Source organism: Pan paniscus, chromosome 2, assembly GCF_029289425.2.
Source record: "Pan paniscus chromosome 2, NHGRI_mPanPan1-v2.0_pri, whole genome shotgun sequence".
NCBI classification, from domain to species: Eukaryota; Metazoa; Chordata; class Mammalia; order Primates; family Hominidae; genus Pan; species Pan paniscus.
The window spans coordinates 59,852,209-59,871,648 of NC_085926.1; the positions used below are offsets into that span (position 1 = coordinate 59,852,209).

Below are 19,440 nucleotides of genomic sequence, written 5' to 3' on the forward strand. Positions count from 1 at the left end.
TTTGGTGGTTCCCTGAGCTCTTGCACCATGCCCAAGAAGAATGAGGATACACTGGACATTGAAGGGTGAGGAGGGCAGGGAAGAATTTTATTGAGCGATGAAAACAGTTTTTAGCGAAGAGGGGATATGGATTTGGTCCCCCTACCTGAAGGTGAGAAAGTTCCCCTGTGTGGCTGGGCCTGGGGCCTTTTCCGGACTTAGAATGGGAAGTGCCTGCTGATTGGTTTGTGAGTCTGCAAAAAAGTCTAAAGCAAAGACACCACTCAAAGGTGGGCACAACAGTGTAGAAAACCAATTAGGAAAGCGCAGGTATATGTAAAACAGGTGAAGGGTGGGGACCAATCAGAGGAGAGCTTACCAAACAGAAAGGGAAATTCTCAATCCAGTCTGAGGATTTAACTTGTAGCTTGGCTTTCAGGCTTTAAACTCTCTTCCACTTGAGGTGGGGTTTCACTGGGGACCCACCCCTATCTGCCTAGGCATTTGCCTGCCTCCTGTTGCTATCAATTTGGAAACCTTGGTGAAGCCCCACAAAACCCTGGGGAGTACAATCCCAGAACTTCAGCCCAGCCAAGAATAGCAATAATTATGACAGGGGCTTGGCAGGAAAAAAGAATTGATAGAACTTAGAGAATGATAGCATACAGAGGATGAACTTCAAGAATAAACTGGAGATGACCCAAGGTTTCTAGCCTGGATTTTTCAGAATGGGGGTGATACCAGTAAGACCAGGGGTCAGAATAGGGGAACATTTTATGGTAGAAGGGCATGCATTCTGTTATCAGATAAATTAAGTTTGAGCAACTCATCCCTTGAATTCGTATGTCTGTATAAACCTAACCTAGCGCCTCTCACGTAGTAAGCCTTTTATAGGTGTGTGCAGGAGGGATGAGGCATATAAAATTTAATTAAATATGAACAAATGATGGTAACAATAAACTCAGATTTTAAAAAATGGTTTTGTTTCAACCACTGTGGAGTCAATAGACTCTATGAGACTTAAAAAATTTTTAATTTTAAGCTGTCTCTTAGATATTATAAAGCCACAGTGAGTCATCTTGCACTTAAAATCCAGAAAAGCCTATAAAAGAATAGAAAACCCGAATATGTAACTTCCTCCTGTGACAGAAGAACAAAAACTTCAACATTCACAGCTTAAAGACATTTAGCACCTCAAAAAGATGTATCATAGGTAAGTTTCAAGATAATCATTTTCTATACTTGAATAGTATTATATAATCATAATCCATTGGAAATTAAGTCAATTTACAAAAAAAAAACCCTCAGAAATGCAAATAACAGTGCTTTGTAAAACTGTATGGCCCGTTTTCTGGAAGGTACTGTGTGATTCTGGGACTGGACTTTTCATTAAAAAGATAAGAGATTCAGGCATCAGACATGTTCAATTATTGGCTCCCTAATGAAGTTCACTATCCTGTCTAAGGGATCTTTCCTTTTCAAAACACCCCTTCCTCCTTGTGTATTCTGGCATGGAGTGTCTCTGGCATTTGCTCTATGAGAATAACTGGACAGTACAATGCTCTTGAATACAGAGAGCTGGAGCTTGAATGGACACCATAGCCCCAAGGACATGAAAACTACTTTTTGATTGTGTGTGTGTTTATAAAACTTCTTGCACAAAATCAGTCTTTGTAATTTCCTAGACTTCAAGGGCATTCTTTTCAAGTTGGGGCTTCTTAATGTGGCCCTTAAAAATCCTAAAATTGAATGCATTTTTAAGCTATCTGTGTAAATATATTAAAAATTTTCCGCATTAGGAAGTTGCCAGTTTATGGCAAAGTTTTCAGAGGAGTCTGTAACACAAAGTGGATCCAGAACCACAGCATGTAGACCCCTAAAAATTAAAAACATTGAAACCTATTTAGCAAATCTGCATGAAATGAGCCAAATTCATACTGCTTCTGCGGAGTTGGTTCCTGGAAATCTAGGCATTTAGTGGTGGAGTTACAGATGGATCTCAATGGCCTGCGTGATTTTCCCAGCCTATTGTTTTCGTATCTGATTAATTATTCTATTAAAATTTCCATCCATAAAAAATTTCCAAAGATATTAGGATCTCTCTTCACATAGTCTTTCCTTCTTTTGAAAGATGCTATTGTTGTCACTTTGAAAACTGTAAATAGCATTCAAGATGATATTTAAGTTTGTGCCAACATTTAGTGGAAATGTCTAAGTTTTGAAATAGTAGGGAGCTCACATTCCATCTGGTGTGTTTTCATTTTATCTCCTATTCTCAGTGAATTTTAAAAGTCAGCTGCAGTGTCAATACCCTTTCTGCTATGCTAATGTGACCTCCACGTGGAAATCAAAGGAAAGGAGTTCTCAGGGCAAGTGATTCCTTCTCAATTGAACTATTTAGTGTCATAGAATCACAAAGTATCAGAGCTGAAAGCAGGCTTACAGGTGACCAAGATGAATACCTCTCAGTTTGAAGGGAAACTGAGCCTCAGGCAGAGGGAACTGCCCATAGTCTCATTAGCCACAGGGACAGGAGTTGAGCCTGGATAGGAAGCCTTTCTGATGGCCCCATATCAGGTGGTCACTTCCTCCCCCACACTTTCATGGCCCTTTATCAGAGACCACCATCCCATGTTACTTAGCGGTTTCAACTTTGTAGCATAGTTACTGTCACTAATTTCTTACCCATGTGTAGCAGGCTAATATTTCAAAGTAATCACTGGTGTGCCATTTCCTTCCTGACCATCTCTTGGCTAAAGGGAAGTGCATCTATTGCTTAGCAGTAGTCTCCTTCAGTCATCAGCTTAGCCTTTAATTCAAAAGGCGCTGCCCCAGTGTGAGAGAGAAATGATTCATGCAGGGATAAGGACACAGAAGAGTTCTAACTGCCCACCCCCAGAGTTTAAAATAGAGTTTCAAGCTGGATAATGGACAGTCAAGAGAGAGAAAGCAAGAAAGAGTGCATGTGTACATGAGTGGGCACGTGCATGCATGTGTGTGCATGTGTGCACTGGGCCGGGGTGTGCTCTACCCTTGCCTTTTCCCCAACCCCCAGGCTGAATCCTGAGGTTGGGTAATATATGAGTTTTCTATTTGCTGCTATAACAAATTTCCACAAACTCAGGGGCTTAAAACAACACAAATGTATTATCTTACAGCACTGGAGGTCAGATGTCCAAAATCGGTGTAATGGGCTAAAATTCAGGTGTTGGCCAGTCTGCATTCCTTTTTGGAGGCTCTAGGGGAAACTCTGTTCTTTTGCCTTTTCCAGCTTCTAGAGGCTGCCTGAATTCCCTGGCTTATGGCTCAATTCCATCTTTAAGGCCATTGATGGCCAGTTGAATCTTTCTCATATTGCATAACTCTGACACTACTTATTTTGCCTCTCTCTTCCACTTCTGTGATTATATTGAGTCCACTTGGATAATCCAAGATCATCTCCCTATCTTAAAGTTGGCTGACTAGCCTCTAATTGAATCTTCTACTTTAATTCTCTTTTACCATCTAATCTTTTACCATTTAATAACTTTTACCATATTTACAGGTTCTGAAAGATTGGTACATAGGCACCATTTGGGAGGCTATTATTTGGTCTTCCACAGCTGACTCACTGCAAGCCATCCCTTTGAATTTGAGACTCTAAGAGTAGACTGAATGTGCATTCAGCTTTTTCCATCCAGAATTCTGGTAGTACACAGCTTTGCAAAGAGAATAATGAAGGACTATAGCAGCAACATGAATGTCTGCTGGAGGCACCTAATTTCCTGCAGGTCTTAGCAAAGTATGTAAGAACAGACAAGTTTTTTTTTGAGCCCATGAGAAGAACTCTGACAAGCTGGCAAAGGCCAAAGAGTAAGTGTCCTTCGTGTGCTTGTGACAAGAGACTATGTCAGGACCATGGACACCTCCAGGGATGTAGGAGGCCAAAGGTCACCATCCTGCAAAGAATGACTGCATTCCTTTTGGGTATCAGAATGGACCAAAGATGCACACAAGGACCAGGCAAAGTGGATTACTTGGACACCAGAGGCCAAGGAAACAACAGCCAAGGACAACAGAATCCCTGCCTACCCCACACGACATGTTGCTCATTAAGGCCCCAGAATACAGAATCTGAATTGAGAGATTATAAGCCAGAATATGACTGAATGAATTACAGGCCTGAACTGACAGAAACGGCACTGAACTTGCTGAGCAAAACCTGGCCCAGGGCTGATGAGATGGTTTGCTTTCACAGCCAGAAATTCAACTGAACTTTGGGAGTCAAGAACATTTCATTTTTTAATAGTCAAACTGGTGACTGTGAAATTAATAATTGTTATACTTGGCACTCAAATGAACCTCAGACACAGCAAGAGTTGACTTGGTGATTGAGAAGAAACTGGAGACAAGACAAAAACGAATGGGAATATAAGACTGTAGAGTATCCACATCAGCACAACTGGCTATTTTATTTTTATTTCTTTATATTCCTTTTTATTTTTATTTTTTTGCGACAGAGTCTCGCTCTGTCACCCAGGCTGGAGTGTAGTGGCACAATCTCGGCACAGTGCAAACTCCACCTGCTGTGTTCAAACAATTCTCCTGCCTCAGCCTCCTGAGTAGCTGGGACTATAGGCATGCACCACCGACCCAGCTAATTTTTTGTATTTTTAGTAGAGATGAGGCTTCACCATGCTGGCCAGGCTGATCTGGAACTTCTGATCTCATGATCCGCCTGCCTTGGCCTCCCAAAGTGCTGGGATTACTTGCACGAGCCGAGCCACTGCACCCGGCCCTACTTTTTATTTTTTTAGGTGGAGTCTGGCTCTGTCACCCAGGCTGGAATGCAGTGGCATGATCTCAGCTCACTGCAACCTCCTCCTCTTGGGTTCAAGTGATTCTCCTGCCTCAGCCTCCTGTGTAGCTGCGATTACAGGCACGCACCACCACACCTGGCTAATTTTTGTATTTTTAGTACAGATGGGGTTTCACCACGTTGGCCAGGCTGGTCTCGAACTCCTGACCTCAAGTGATCCGTCTGCCTGTATCCCAGGGAGTATCTTTATTTTTTTTTCTAACAAGTCAAAGAGTAGAAATACCAAAAAAGTCTCCTCTCTGGGTGTTTCAGCTACTTAGCTAGCTCACACACATGTATTTCCCATGAGGTTTTGATCAACACGAAAGTCAATTTTTTTCACTAGGTTCACCAAACAACTGCCAGTAAATATTGGCTTCTGCCAATGAATGAAAAAGAACACAGGATGTCTGCTCTTAAAAAGTGACCCCTGATGTTTCCTTCACATTATCAAATTATTGCATACTCATTATATTATGTTTGGGAAATGCAAGAGAATATGAAGAAAGGAACAGGAGTGTAACATTCTATTTGAAGCTACAATCTCTCTTAATTTCAAGGTACATGTGCTTCCATTCCATTCTCCATTTATATGCCACTCTTTCCATTCAATATTATATCCCAATATATTTTTTCCCAGTGAATTTAGAAAGCTTATTTTGCCAAGGCTGAGGAGGTGCACCTGTGACATAGCCTCAGGAGGTTCTGAGGACATGTGCCCAAGGTGATCAGAGCACAGTTCAGTTTCATACATTTTAGGGAGACATGAGGCATCAATCAACATATGTAAGATGAGCAATGGTTCATTCTGGAAAGATGGGACAACTCGAAGCAAAGGCAAGAAGACTCTAAGTGGGGAGGGAGCTTCCAGGGCATAGGTAGACAGGAGACACATGGTTGCATTCTTTTGAGTTTCTGGCTAGCCTCTCCAAAGGAGGCAATCAGATATGCATTTATCTCAGTGAGCAGAGGGGTGACTTTTAATAGAATGGGAGGCAGGTTGCCCCTAAGCCGCTCCCAGCTTGACTTTTCCCTTTACCTTAGTGATTTGGGGGCCCCAAGATTTCCTTTCACATTTCCCCCCTTCTCTTTGAAAAAATCTTTTGGAGGAAGCATTTTAGAAGAAAATGAGTCTCTGGTCTCAGGTTTTGTCTCATCTCTCATGGCTAGGATGGCTTATTCCTAGATGGGTAGGTCTTGAGTTATTAGGTATGTTCATTTTTAGCAGGTTGTAAGTCTCATGTTCTATAAAGAAAAAATAGGGGGAGGAAGGAAAAAACAACAACAAACAAAAGAACAAGCCTGTAAAATCCATATAGGCCATATTACTCTGAAGTCCATACATCAGTAGGCAGGTATGAAAGTGGCTTATGTATGTAAATAGGTTGCTGTTATCTTTTTCTGAAGTTTCCGTTGTCTAGCTTCAGTTCACTTGGCTTTACGAAAGCACAGCTTAGTTTTTGGTGACTCCAAATTAGGAAAAATGGGGAAAAAAAGAAGGAAAAAAAATTGAAAACATTGTTTTGCAGACTCGTAGCCCAGAAAAATTAGAATTCATTCCAAACTGTAGAAAATAATAAAAACAGGCAAGACTAGAATCTAACAGGTGTACTACAGTTTTTGAAATATAACTTTTCTCTCTCCAGTTTCCCATTTTTACTAATGATAAATCATGGTAGGACTAATTTGCTTTATTATTCTTGGTCTGATTATTTGTGTACAGTGTTATATAATGAATATTATTCATAAAAACTCATTTGATGGCTACATAGATGAATATATAGTACTAAATATATTCCTCTATTATTTGGCATTTAAATTGTTTCCCAGGTTTAGATTTTTCAAATTAATGAGATCAGTTGTCCAAGTTTTATAGACACACACTCACACACACTCTGATGTAAACTGGAACCATAATGCAGGTAAGAGCATTTTGAACATAGAGGGGATGACACAGAAATGCCTGGTATTCTCTAGGTTGGGTGTAGACACACTTCCATATATGAAGGCGTGTGTTGACCAGCCTATTTTGGATTGTCTATCTTGGAGAGTACTGGTGGGCCTTTTAGAGGAGCAATTTATCAAGCTCATTTTCAGGGAGATTCCAGAAACAGGTACAGGGGACAGAGCTGGCCTTGGTGATTTGATTCTGGAGTTACCCACAAAGTTCCACTGTGCCTCTAGACTAAGCCTCATATTCCAGCTTTAAAATCCCATTCTTTTCTCAGCAGGCTTTGTTGGTTTGAAAAAATACCTTGGCATCTCAGGAAGGACAACAATTTGAACTACTATTGTAATAACTGAGGTACAAGTTCTTTCTCAGGGGGAGGTTTTGACAGGAGGCAGGCAGTGCCCAAGAAGTGGGGAGACTTGCAGCTGATAAAGGAAAGCCATGGACCTGAGGATTCGGAGAACCAGGCTCTGAAGGCAGGGGGCTGGGGAAGTGCCAGGTTCAGCTCAACAGTCATTTCTTGACAACCTACTCTATTATGAAGTGGTATTTGTTGGGTGCTGGGAGGCAGAGATGATGAAGATAAGTAAGATGCCTCTGGTAGTTCATAAAGGCAGCAGAGAGAAAAGAACCCAGACTCTGGAGCCAGACAGCCTAAGTATGAATCTCAGGTCTGTTTCTTACTCTCTCTGTGTCCTCAGAAAAGTTTTCAAGTCTGCCTATGCCTCCGTTTCTATACATGATGGAGATAAATGTACCTTAATGCCCAAATGAGCACTTCATTGTATCTACTAACTCATCAGTATGCTAATGTCATTATCATATCACAGTCTCCCTCCACATTTGAGGTATCTCCAACTAATGAAAATTTTGTTTCCAGCCTCTTTCAAGGAGTCTAATTCAGCCTTATCCCAGATCACCAATAGATGAAACTAGCCCAATGCCCCAGGGAAAGAAGGTAAATGGTAGACACCGCATGTGGATGGAAAATAATTTAGGAAAACAAGTGCAGTTGTTTATTCCAGGTCACTAAAAGGAAATTCAGCCTCAGTCTTCAATATCAACTGATAGGGTCAAGATTACCAGAGAAGCCAGCTGAAATTTCATATATACATTTGACCTAAGTGTGCAATGTCCTTTCAATAACTCTGAAGAGCTTACTAAGAGAAACAATTTTTTAGAGTCGCTAAAAGGAAATTCAGCCTCAGTCTTCATATCAACTGATAGGGCCAAGATTAACAGAGAAGCCAGTGAAATTTCATATATAGATTTGACCTAACTGTGCAATATTCTTTCAATAACTCTGAAGAGCTTACTAGAAGAAACAATTTTTTAGAGGGAAAATATATGTTGGAGCAAGGTTACATTTCAGTGCAAAGGGAATATTCTATGAGTTCCTTAGTTACCACTAATGTAAGAAGAATTTCCAGCAGGTACTGGTGCAACTGGCCTACAAGATATTTATGGTCCATTAAGAGTTGTAAGCAAGACTGTTTCTTTTTCAGAAAAAAAGCAATTTTCTCTTAAATATTTTAGTGTGTTATGACATGAATACACTATAGGGCAAGCAAAAGTATTTAAGAGGTTCAGCACACAAAACCAGCTCCAAAAGGATGACCTTGGGAATTTTAGAAGCTTGGCTAGAGCATGTTGATGACTTCCTTGTGTTTAACAAAAACTATAAAAAGGAGTTAAAATGAAGTACCTAGATGGGGACTAGTGGGCCATATCCTAAAAGCAGAGAAAATTCCTGACTTTGTAAAATGTCATTTCTTTCACTGTAAGTCTAAATTACTGGTAGTGTGTCTAGGACTTATAAATTTATTGGAAATCCAGTGTGTGTGTTGTGTGTCGTGTGTGGGTGTGTGTGTAAATGTCTCTAAGGTTGAACAGGGATATGAAAACCATTTGGGATTTAGTACTGGAAGTCCCAGTGTCTAAGAAAATCGCTTTTCTCCCTATACATGGGTTTTCCATAAAATTGAAGGATAATATTTTCCTTAGGCTAAAGCAAAGGGTGATAGAAACAGGGACGGCTTTGTAGTCAAACAGACTTTGATATAAACAAGCTTTGCCATGAGCTGGTTATGAGGTTTTGACATAGATATTTACTCTCTGCAAATTTAGTTTCAATTCAATGGTATGAATGATATCTACCCTGCCAGGTTAATGAAAATAAAGTAATGTATGCTTGGCACCTAGCAGACAGTCCAGCCCAATGTGTATTCTCATTGACAGTAATAATTTGATTATTATTCTCAAATATTATATTTACTTAAAATAGATTTATTACTAGTCTCAGTGTATTCTCATTGACAATAATAATTGTATTATATAATTATTTTTCATTAGTGCTCTCCCTAGGAGCAAAGACTGCTAACTATAGTTGTTTATGACCACTAACCTTACACTAGAAGCCCAGTATGATTGGATATTTTTCCCCCATTTCAAATATGGGAAACATAAGACACTGAGATTTAAATAGCAAGTTCAACATTAAACAGTTTGCAATAAATCACTATGTTGACTCAAGGTGGAGAGAATTTAGAGCTATACAGGTATACCAGCTATTTCTTGATTTCCTTGATTAGAAAGAAAATCTGGCATCATTCAAATTCCTATTCTAAATCTGGGGAAGGTCATAACAGTCTCCACAAACAGCTGCTTGCCAGTAAGCTGAAGCAGTTTGAAAGCAGTCTAGAGCAACACCATCCAGAAGAAATCTAATGCATGATACATATGTTATTAAAAGTGTTTGGTAACACCAAAACAAGTACAAAGAAACAGGTGAAATTAATTTTAGTGTTATAATTTTTAACTCAACATTACCAAAATATTATTTCAACATGTAACTATGATAAAACATTATTAATGAGATATTTCCTTTTTTTTTTTTGGTAGAAGTCTTTGAAATCCAAACTGGTTTTACATTTACAACACATCTCAATTCAGACTGGTCACATGTGGCTAGTTGCTACCAAATTGAACATTAATGGTAGACATCACCCTGCAGCGACAAAAATATAACCACATTTGAACACTCAAGCCGGGATTCTAAACATCAGACTATGTTTCCAGGACTCTATGTCTCCAAAAGCAGGCAACTTGGAGGCCTTAGGATTCCTTCCTGCTGGCACGTGGCACATGAATGAACCTTGCTCCAAGCTAAGAGGTTACGGGATTTATTTACACAGGTTGTTTGAATTACGTGTATCATTCTTTTGTCTAAAGAATGACAGGTGATAATTTAAAAATAAAAACATTTACAAACGCTTTGGGACTTTAAAATTGTATTAATTTTTATCTTCTGTTTCCCCCTAATTCTTGCTTATTTTGATTTTCTTCATTAAAAGAGAGATAAAGTTAAATGTTTGGGGGCTTTTCACTTTGGGGCCATTATAATTTATATTGAGGGAATCGTGTCAATGCTTAATTCATATCTGTTTTATCTTTACCTAGTTTATCCATTTCTGATCATAATTTATTTTTCCAGTAGTCTTTTTTTTTCTATCCTTAATCCCTATACTCTCATTTCTCTAAGTAAAATAGATTTGGAAAAACTACTGAGGTCTTGGTAGTTTGCTTTAGCAGGTTAACTCCAAACTTATCAAAACTTTTTGGACAATTTTAAGTGACTGTTTATTAATAGCTATGTCAAGAACCTTGAATGTAAACCTAAGATTTTTTTAAACACCAAAACAGCCCATTCTTCAAGCACTGTAGTTAAACTTAGGTTTCATTGCAGCAGCCACTGTGAGACTGAGAGCAGAACTGTGAGAAGCAGGTAGGAAGACAGATGGACTCCAGCAACAAGGACACCTCGGAGCAGGCATTTTCCTCCTTCACTGGCAAGCATCTTAGAGCTTTCTGATGGAATGTATCTGTTTGGAGCGAGAATTCACTGTGGAGGGCAGATAGGACTCTGCACAAGAAAGCCTGATTCGTGAAATAATGAGAGAGGACCACATGGAGTGGTTTGATAGAGTGGATTTACTATGGATGCTATGGATAGAGTGACACGTGATTAAATTTTTCTTATTTCTCACTAACATGCGATTGAACATATTCAAACAACATAGGAGAGCAATTTTGGAAAACTAATCTAGGGTGGCTGACCTCAAAGCAAACTCTAGGAAAAAGCCATGGCATCCTTTGCCTTGAAGCTCAACCTGTAGATACCTGCATCCTCCTCATCAACCACTCTTCAGCCTTCTTTCATTACTTTTCCTCTTTAGTGTCCAATGACTTCATGATCTTCCTTGGAGGCTCCAGCTCACCATCACTACCATTATAGCCCTCCATGCTTCTCAACATTCCTCATTTGCTCAGCTCTAGCCTGGGCTGGGCACAGTGGCTCATGCCTATAATCCCAGTACTTTGGGAGGCCAAGCCAGGAGGATTGCTTGAGGCTAGGAGTTTGAGACCAGCCTGGACAACATTGCGAGACCTGTCTCTACAAAAAACATTAGCCAGGTGTGGTGGTATGTGTCTGTAGTCCTAGCCATTCAGGAGGCTGAGGCAGGAGGATCACTTGAGACCAGGGGTTTGAGGCTGTAGTGAGCTATGATTGGGCCACTGCTCGCCAGCCTGGGCAACAAAGTGAGACCCTGTCTCTTAGGGGAAAAAAAAAAAAAAGAGTTAATAAAATGACTAACTTGAATCATATATTGTGACAGTTAATATTGAGTGTCAACTTGATTGGACTGAAGGATGCAAAGTATTGTTACTGGGTGTGTCTATAAGGGTATTGCCAAAGGAGATTAACATTTGAGTCAGTGGACTGGGAGAGGCAGACCCACCCTCAATCTGGGTGAGCACCATCTAATCAGCTGTCAGCATGGCTAGAATAAAGCAGGCAGAAAGTGGAAAGAGCTGACTTGCTGAGTTTTCCGGCCTTCTTCTTTCTCCTGTGCTGGATTCTTCCTGCCCTCGAACATCGGACTCCAAGTTTTTCAGCTTATGGTCTCTTGGACTTATACCAGCGGTTTGCCAGGGGCTCTCGGGCCTTCAGCAACAGACTGAAGGCTGCACCGTCAGCTTCCCTACTTTTGAGATTTTGGGACTCGGACTGGCTTCCTTGCTCCTCAGCTTGCAGATGGCCTATTGTGGGGCTTCACCTTGTGATCATGTAAGTCAATACTCCTTAATAAACTCTCCTTCATATATACATCTATCCTACTAGTTCTGTCCTGCTAGAGAACACTAATACATATATTATCTGCATATTTGTTTCTGTGAGAAAAATGGGCACAAATAACTTTTAACCAGATAAATGCTTTTCTGCTAATTTTGTTTCTCTTTTTTGAGGAACATAGAGATTTAGCTCAGTAATAATCTGACATAGGATAGGGTAAACCAGATGCTTACCCAGCTTTCTCATTACTAAAATAGGTAGTCAAAGAGCATTCATAGATACAGAGGGAGCATGTGAGGTCACAGGTCATTAAATTAGCATTACTATATGCTTATTTGTTAGTTTTATCACATCTGGTTCTTTGAATAAAAAGTCTCCATTAATTTAGAAGAACATATCAAGTTGTTATCTTATTCTGAGTGAGAGACACCAAAGTTTTCATTCCAAAATTCTCAAATACCCAGAAACTTACCACTCAGTGGGAGGATATCAGTAAACCCAGAAGACAAAAAGCTAATTAACTGTCTCACTGAAACATTCCTTCCTTTTTGAAAAGTCAACTAGGGACCCATGGACTCTGAGCCCATTGTCAAATGGTGTGTGAAAGAGATCCAAGTTCAATAATAAATATCATCAGCAATATAATGGTTCTCTCCAGCCCTCAGGGCCAAATGGCCTGCATTTTAGCAAATTGATTTTGCTCATGAATTGTGTTAAGCCAAGCAATTGTTTCCCATGATATGCTTGAACCCACAGTTGCTTTGTCTATGAAATTCATGGTTGAATTTGTCCAATTGCTGATTGCTATTCCCATTTGCTTTAGTAATAGTCACTTCCTTCATCAGTAATGGGTTTTATATACAGTGCACAGTCACAACCATTCAATGTCACCCATAAGCATTTGATGAATTGTCCAATACAGTTATGAGAGTTGCTTATTTGGGATACAGCTAGGGTAAGTCTTACTGAGTTAATGAAATGATATGACATTAGGCCATGGGTGTTTCCTCCCCCACATTGGCTATACACACTCTTTTATCTAAGGACCCATTTGGGTCATTACCATAATCTTCATCAACTTGTCAAGATAATGAAGGGCCCATTGAGTTCAGGGAAGGCTTGACATAATTCATGAAAATTTAAAGAACATAGATGTAGAAAGAGTTTGGGAGCTACAGATAAATAAGATCTGCATAGGCAACCACAGAGGAAGAGCTTCAGCAGACAATCTGCTTTGGAAGGGGGAGAGTTTGAGCTCAGTTTTGAGACAGAAGAGAGGCTCATACTCTGAAATGTCTAAGACATACTGCTGGAGGAACAGAAGGTGAAAACAAACTTAAAGATGATAATCAAGATTGGAAAGAAAGGAAGAGTAGCTCTCGAGCCTGCTTTCAGCAAATCCTACATCTGTATTTGTTATAGCCACACAAATCTAGGTTTGGTTGGAGGGGGCAAGTTAGTTATCAACTTCGACATGTGCCTATCAGACTTGCTTAGCAATCAGACAAGGTTTATAATTGCTTCCGCTAACCTTTCCAGAGTACCACAATTAGTAGCCTTCTACACACTGATTTCTGACCAAAGGATTCTGTTCCATCAATGCCCCATTAAATTCACCTCAGATGGCTGATGGCACCATGTCGAAGTCTCACCCAGTGTGGCTATGAGTTAGTGAATTGACCGTCTGAAAAGCAATATACAGTCTCCTTTTAAATTATGTTAGAACTAGCAGAGAATTTCAGGTTCTTCTAGTTCAACACCTTGTTTTTTTTTAAATGTGTTCATTCATTTTCAAATATTCACTGAAGGTCCACCCTAGGCCGATTAGATCCCTGCTCCAAAGACTCTAACACATAATTGGGGGATGCAGGTATTGAATAATAAAGTAATAAATTATGTCAAGTGTGGGAGGTGTTAAGAAGGAAATAGGTATGGTGATATGATAGAGTTACTCTGGAGGGGACAGAGGATTAACTATTATAGATGAAATCAGAGAACAGTGAAAAGTACCCTTTGAGGAGGTTCTGCACATGTATCCCAGAACTTGAAGTCAAAAAACAAAAAAAACTCACCTGGGGCCAGAGCAGTGTAAATGAATAGGCAGGGAGGTTAAACAGATGTTTCAGTTAAACAGCATGCCCAGTATACCAGACAGAAGATCCTGGGGAATAGTAATCTTTGAGCAGCAGAGAGAAGAGGAGCAGCCCATGAAATAGGCAAGGATCTTAAACTCCAATGCCTTCAGGAGCTATGCATGCACCATCAGCCAGTGAAGCAAGCCTAGGTAGAAGGCAGTCATGGCAACTGTATAGGCCTAGAGAACGAGCAATATGCCTAACAGCATTCAAACTCATTAAAAAATACTTTACAGTCACAATAAAGCAAATCACCAAAAATACTTTGCAGGCAAAAATAAAACACATGTGAAGAGGCAAGCAAAGCCCAAGGACCATCAATATGCAATGCTGAGCTGCAGGAAAAGCAGGAAGTAGGCTGGGAATGAGAAAAAAATAAATACAGTGTGGTTTCCTCTAAGTTAAAAAGAAAAGGTTTTACCTTTTATTTCCATGAACTTAACAATGAAAACAATATGTTTCACTAGGCAGTCACCCAAACATTGCAATACTAATAACAAAAAAAAAAACCCACTATTTGTTACAGAACTTGTAAAACCTGAAAATGGCGGTAATGATCAAATGGGTCAAATGTGTAAAGAGAGGCACCACAAATCCAAGTGGCCCATGCACTGACCAAATGTAGATATCCTCTTGAAGAATTCTGGCCATGTGCTCTGTGCTTGAGTGAATCCAGGGATGGGAAGCTCACCCCCTTGGAAGGCACTCTTTAAGTGTTCATTTTTTTTCACTTTGACCCGTTATTATGGAGAGCTAATGATATCTGCCACTTTGTAGTCCGATACTCACAGATCTGCCCTCTGGAGCCACATAGAATGTATTTAATATCTTTCCACCTGCCAGCCCTTCAGATATTTGGAAACAGTGACTCTGTTACTGTCTTCCCTCTACAAGTCTTCCTTTTTCCAGGCAAAACATTCCCACCATCAATTACTCCCCAAATCTGTTTTCAGACCCAACCACCCTTCTTATGAACCTTCTTATTTGTCACTAACCATCTTAAAACAGTGCCTAGAAAGAACACAATGTTCCTAGCCAATTTATACTCTGGGGCTTCTTTAGGCATAATTTTCTATGTCTGCAGCAGTAGAAATACAATTACATTTTATGGAGCTCAGCCTCCTGCTGTTCCTGTTTCCTACCTCCCACCCTCCAAGGCAGTCTGTTTGTTGAATGTCCTGAACAGATGCATAATCTAGAGCAAGTGCTCCCATCAATATAAAGAATGCCATCCCTCATCACTCCATCGCTTCTGATTAAGATCACTTGGTCTAATGTACATTAAGTTCTATTCCAATAATGCCTGTGCGGTACTGCATGCTTTTCATGCCTCTTTCTGGACACTGTGTTATTAGATACTCAGCCTGGAGAAACATTTCCATACAAAGAGGAAGATAAAACTGAGAATGAATGGTTAAAGGCAAAGAGAAAATTGGGAATCTCACCCTTGGAAAGAATGGTAGATGGGAACATCCAATGACCTGGCTTTGAATCTGGTTCTCTATTTACTAACCATTGCTACTTAAAGAAAAATAGTAATAATAACAGTAAGAACAGAAACTACTATCTATTAACAAATTCTTGGTAAGTACCAAGCCCTGAAATAAGCCTTTCAGGCTACAATATCATATGGTTAGCAGATGCCACTGGGATTTGAACTTACTTCTGCCTGTTTCTAGACTTCAATCTCTACATAGTCTTGTACCACAATCTCCCTTAGTGGATACTGTCTGCACTACATATGACTTATACCACTGATTTTTAAAAAAAGAAAAACTCTCACAGTAATTATTTCTCCTGAGATGATCCTCCAAAATGTGGGAAGTAGAAACATGTGTTTTCTTTTCTGTGGGGCCATCAGAGCATGCAGACAAGGGCAAAAGAATAAGAGAGGAGAGAGAGGCCATACACCAACCACAGCGCTGTACATTGTGTCTCGAACTGGGCTGAAATGTAACCATGCAGCTTCATTTTAAGCACATTTGGAACATCGACAAGATTTCAAGGTGACTGTTCAGCCTAAGAAAACAGTGTTTTCAAGCACTTTTATGCTACTTTAGCAGTATTTACTAGTATATAATTCATGTGCTAATTTATTCATTAAAACAGTCGTATTTGGCAACATTAACCTTAGTTTACATTAGTGAGATTGGTATTTGTATTTTAATTACATCTCTTTATAATTACTCTATAATTCTGATTTTCTTCCAATGTGAACTAAGCCCTTATCAATCCCCAAACTGCATTCCACATCCAACAAAAAATGAGTTCAAATTATAGTTTTATAGAAAATGGCTTTGTAAAACCCAGAGAGCCTATTCCCAAAGGTAGTCATGCATCAGAGTCTCCTGGGGATTTCCTTATACAATGACTGATTCCTGAGTGCTGTGCAATCTACTTGATCAGAATCTCCAGCGACGGGACCTCCTGGGAATTGAGACCTGCAGCAACTGGTCCACAAATCAGCACTTAGGGACTGGTGACTAGACTATTTCCACTCTACACACATCCAATACAGCTCTTGGAAAACATACAAAGCACAAGATAGTAAGGGTTATCCTAAAGGCAGAATAACCAGCCACCTCACGGAATCCAATGTGTCCCAGAAACATTAATTATACGTTTCATTATTAACTGCTGACCTATTGTTCTTTATTTTCAGGGTTTGAGTTGCCGTTTTAATTTCATCACTGCAAAGAAGCCCTATAGACACACACTCACAAAAAGATGCATAGATTTTAACTGGTCCCTGGAAACGAGGTAGAGATAATCATGTGGTTTATTTGATAGAGCCACATGACAAACAATCGAGATAAACAATGTGTTTTAAAAAGCATTCTCAAAGAGTTAGAACAGGAATGTCAAATAGATGGCAAATATGATACCTCCCTCCTATCCGATGCCCTTGGCAGGCATTGCTAATCAATCACAGCATTTTTCCTTGCATCCACAAACAGCCTCAAAGTCCATTTAACCAATCACTCCAGGGCACTAGTGCTATCTAATCTGCTCTACCATGTGGGGGACATACTTTCTCCTCTTTGGCTACAATAAACAGGTAAATTGAAATCACCTTATATTTTATAACAGCCTGATCCATGACAGGCTGTATGCTCCACAAGATGGAAATGGGCATCTGAAGGTTCTCATGTAGACAGGGCTTTAGGCGCAGATCACCTGGCTCTTGCTGGTTCATGTTTGTAGTGGTTTCACACTTGTATCTTTGAATGGGAGTACTTAGAAATAAATTAACTGCTTTAATATTTATGATATGTGAGTTACACTTACTCAAACCAACCTAGTTTTTGCTCATGACAATTTAAAGTTTCACTTTGAATAAATGCTGTTGGGAAAGATAAGCTGAGTTCCAAAGTGTTTTAAAAATTAAGTGTAGTATTTGACTAAAAGAATCATATATCAATCTGCTTGATTTCCAGTGGTAGCACTGTAGGTTTTCTTCTATGGAGATTCTGGGCCATATCTCCATGCAAATATTTACTGTCCTGGTAAATGACAGGATAGAAATCACAAGGACACTTGGTTTCTGCTGGTTTTCATTTGAAAAAGAAAATCATTATAATTAATTAGTCATGGGTTCCCACGATGGCCATTCTTGACTCCTTGGCCTCTACTGCCACTTTCCAAGTCTGGCTAAATAGAATTCCATTTCAGACCATATCTAGGGTAATACTTGATTCATTATGTTGATGTCATCCCACCAACAGTCCCCGTGATCAAACAATAAGATCAGAGAGAACAGACCCACCTCCTCATAGATGCTGTCATTCCTGTGAAAGTCTCCAGCCTTCCTGGGAAGAACATGGACGTGAACGTGCTGAAAATGTACAAGAAAGAAAAAAAATGTGATTATCTGCCCATGTATTTTTAGACTTGACAGTGATGCTCTCATGAAGCCCAATTACTCCACGATGGTTCCTGCTGGGTTATTTTTCAGAGGAAGCTGATATCCACATTTGGTAACTATACCTGAAATCTGCCGAGAACAGAGTGCACTAAGCAAGAGAGAACAACTTGGGGTATATATAAGAGTTGGAGCGAAATGCTAGAGTGTTTCAGAGTCTCTATGGAATTATTCATGGTTGTCAGTCTTGGTTGTAGTTAGCCAGTGCTTTGAAATGACAGTGCATCTTCAAAGGTGACCATCATGACTCTGAAACTGACAAGAAATACGAATTGGCTAACAGAGAACTGCATAAGTAAAGAGCGAATGAATGAGAGTAGCAAGTAGTATGGGCAGAATTACAGACTTGGGGCTTCGAAAAATAATCATATAATAGTAATACAAACAGTTCTCATTTAGTAAGCATTTATTTCCTATGATAAGGAAAGCTCTGTGTTTGGCATTCTGTCATTTAGTACTCTTAAAAATCCTATGAGGTGGCCGGGCACGGTGGCTCATGCCTGTAATCCCAGCACTTTGGGAGGCCGAGGTGGGCGGATCACGAGGTCAGGAGATCGAGATCATCCTGGCCAACACGGTGAAACTCCGTCTCTACTAAAACTACAAAAACAAAAAATTAGGAGGCTGAGGTGGGAGAATGGCCTGAAACCAGGGGGCGGAGCTTGCAGTGAGCTGAGATCGCGCCACTGCACTCCAGCCTGGGCGACAGAGCGAGACTCCTCAAAAAAAAAAAAAAAAAAAAAAAATCCCGTGAGGCAAGGTCTACCATGATTTGCATTTTACAGAAGAAGATATCAATGTTTGGTGAGGCCAGGGCGCCACAGGAAGTAAAAGTCAGCACCGGAAATGAGGTTGCCTGGCTTTTGCTCCCACGTGTTTCATTAGCACATGCACTGATTCTACGAACTTAATCTTTTAAATAGCCCATTTCTCTAGTCTACTAAAGCACCCAGGTAATATACATAGCAATGCTATTATGCAATGATGGTGAATCAGGGCTCAGAGCATATCTAATTCAATATATTCTTCAAAGCTAAACTGCCATTTGAAAGTTTTACTTTCCAAATAGCCTCTATTGTACCTTGGGTGAAGTTAAACCTCATTTCTGCCCTTGAGTTATGTTCCACTTTTATTACAAACCGTGGGGAGGAATGTGAAAATGAAGAGCTTAAATAGAGAGAGGCAGACAGAGGGTCAAACCTCATCCCCGATCACCCACCCCTTCCTGATTACTGCGATCGGGTTCCGAGGCTCCAAAAGGCCTCAAGAGAACGTAAGATTAAGTGTCCCTGTGGCTTCGCTGTACAAGGAGGGGGAAAATGACACGCTATTAAAGCCGAGGCAGGGTGCAACGTGGTCCAAGGTGAATGAAGCAGAGAGGAGCTTCAAAGCAGCCCCTGAGCACAGTTCCCAAAGAGTGACACGCTTTTGCCAGAATATTCGCCAGTCAATGATAAAGCCAGTCACGGATCTCTCAGGAAC

General features: G+C 40.1%; 1 protein-coding gene across 10 annotated transcripts in view; it reads right to left on the reverse strand.

Annotated features, from left to right (window-relative positions):
- The window catches only part of FHIT (fragile histidine triad diadenosine triphosphatase), a 1,503,390-nt gene that overhangs the window by 156,592 nt on the left and 1,327,358 nt on the right, over positions 1-19,440 (reverse strand). For 9 of the 10 annotated variants that reach the window (XM_034956786.3, XM_063602792.1, XM_034956787.2 and 6 more), the window contains one exon: positions 17,803-17,871. The exons of the other annotated variant lie outside the window; for it this stretch is intronic. In XM_034956786.3, coding sequence (XP_034812677.1) covers positions 17,803-17,871 — 69 coding nt within the window. The remainder of the gene's footprint in view (positions 1-17,802; positions 17,872-19,440) is intronic. 10 annotated transcript variants of the gene reach the window in all.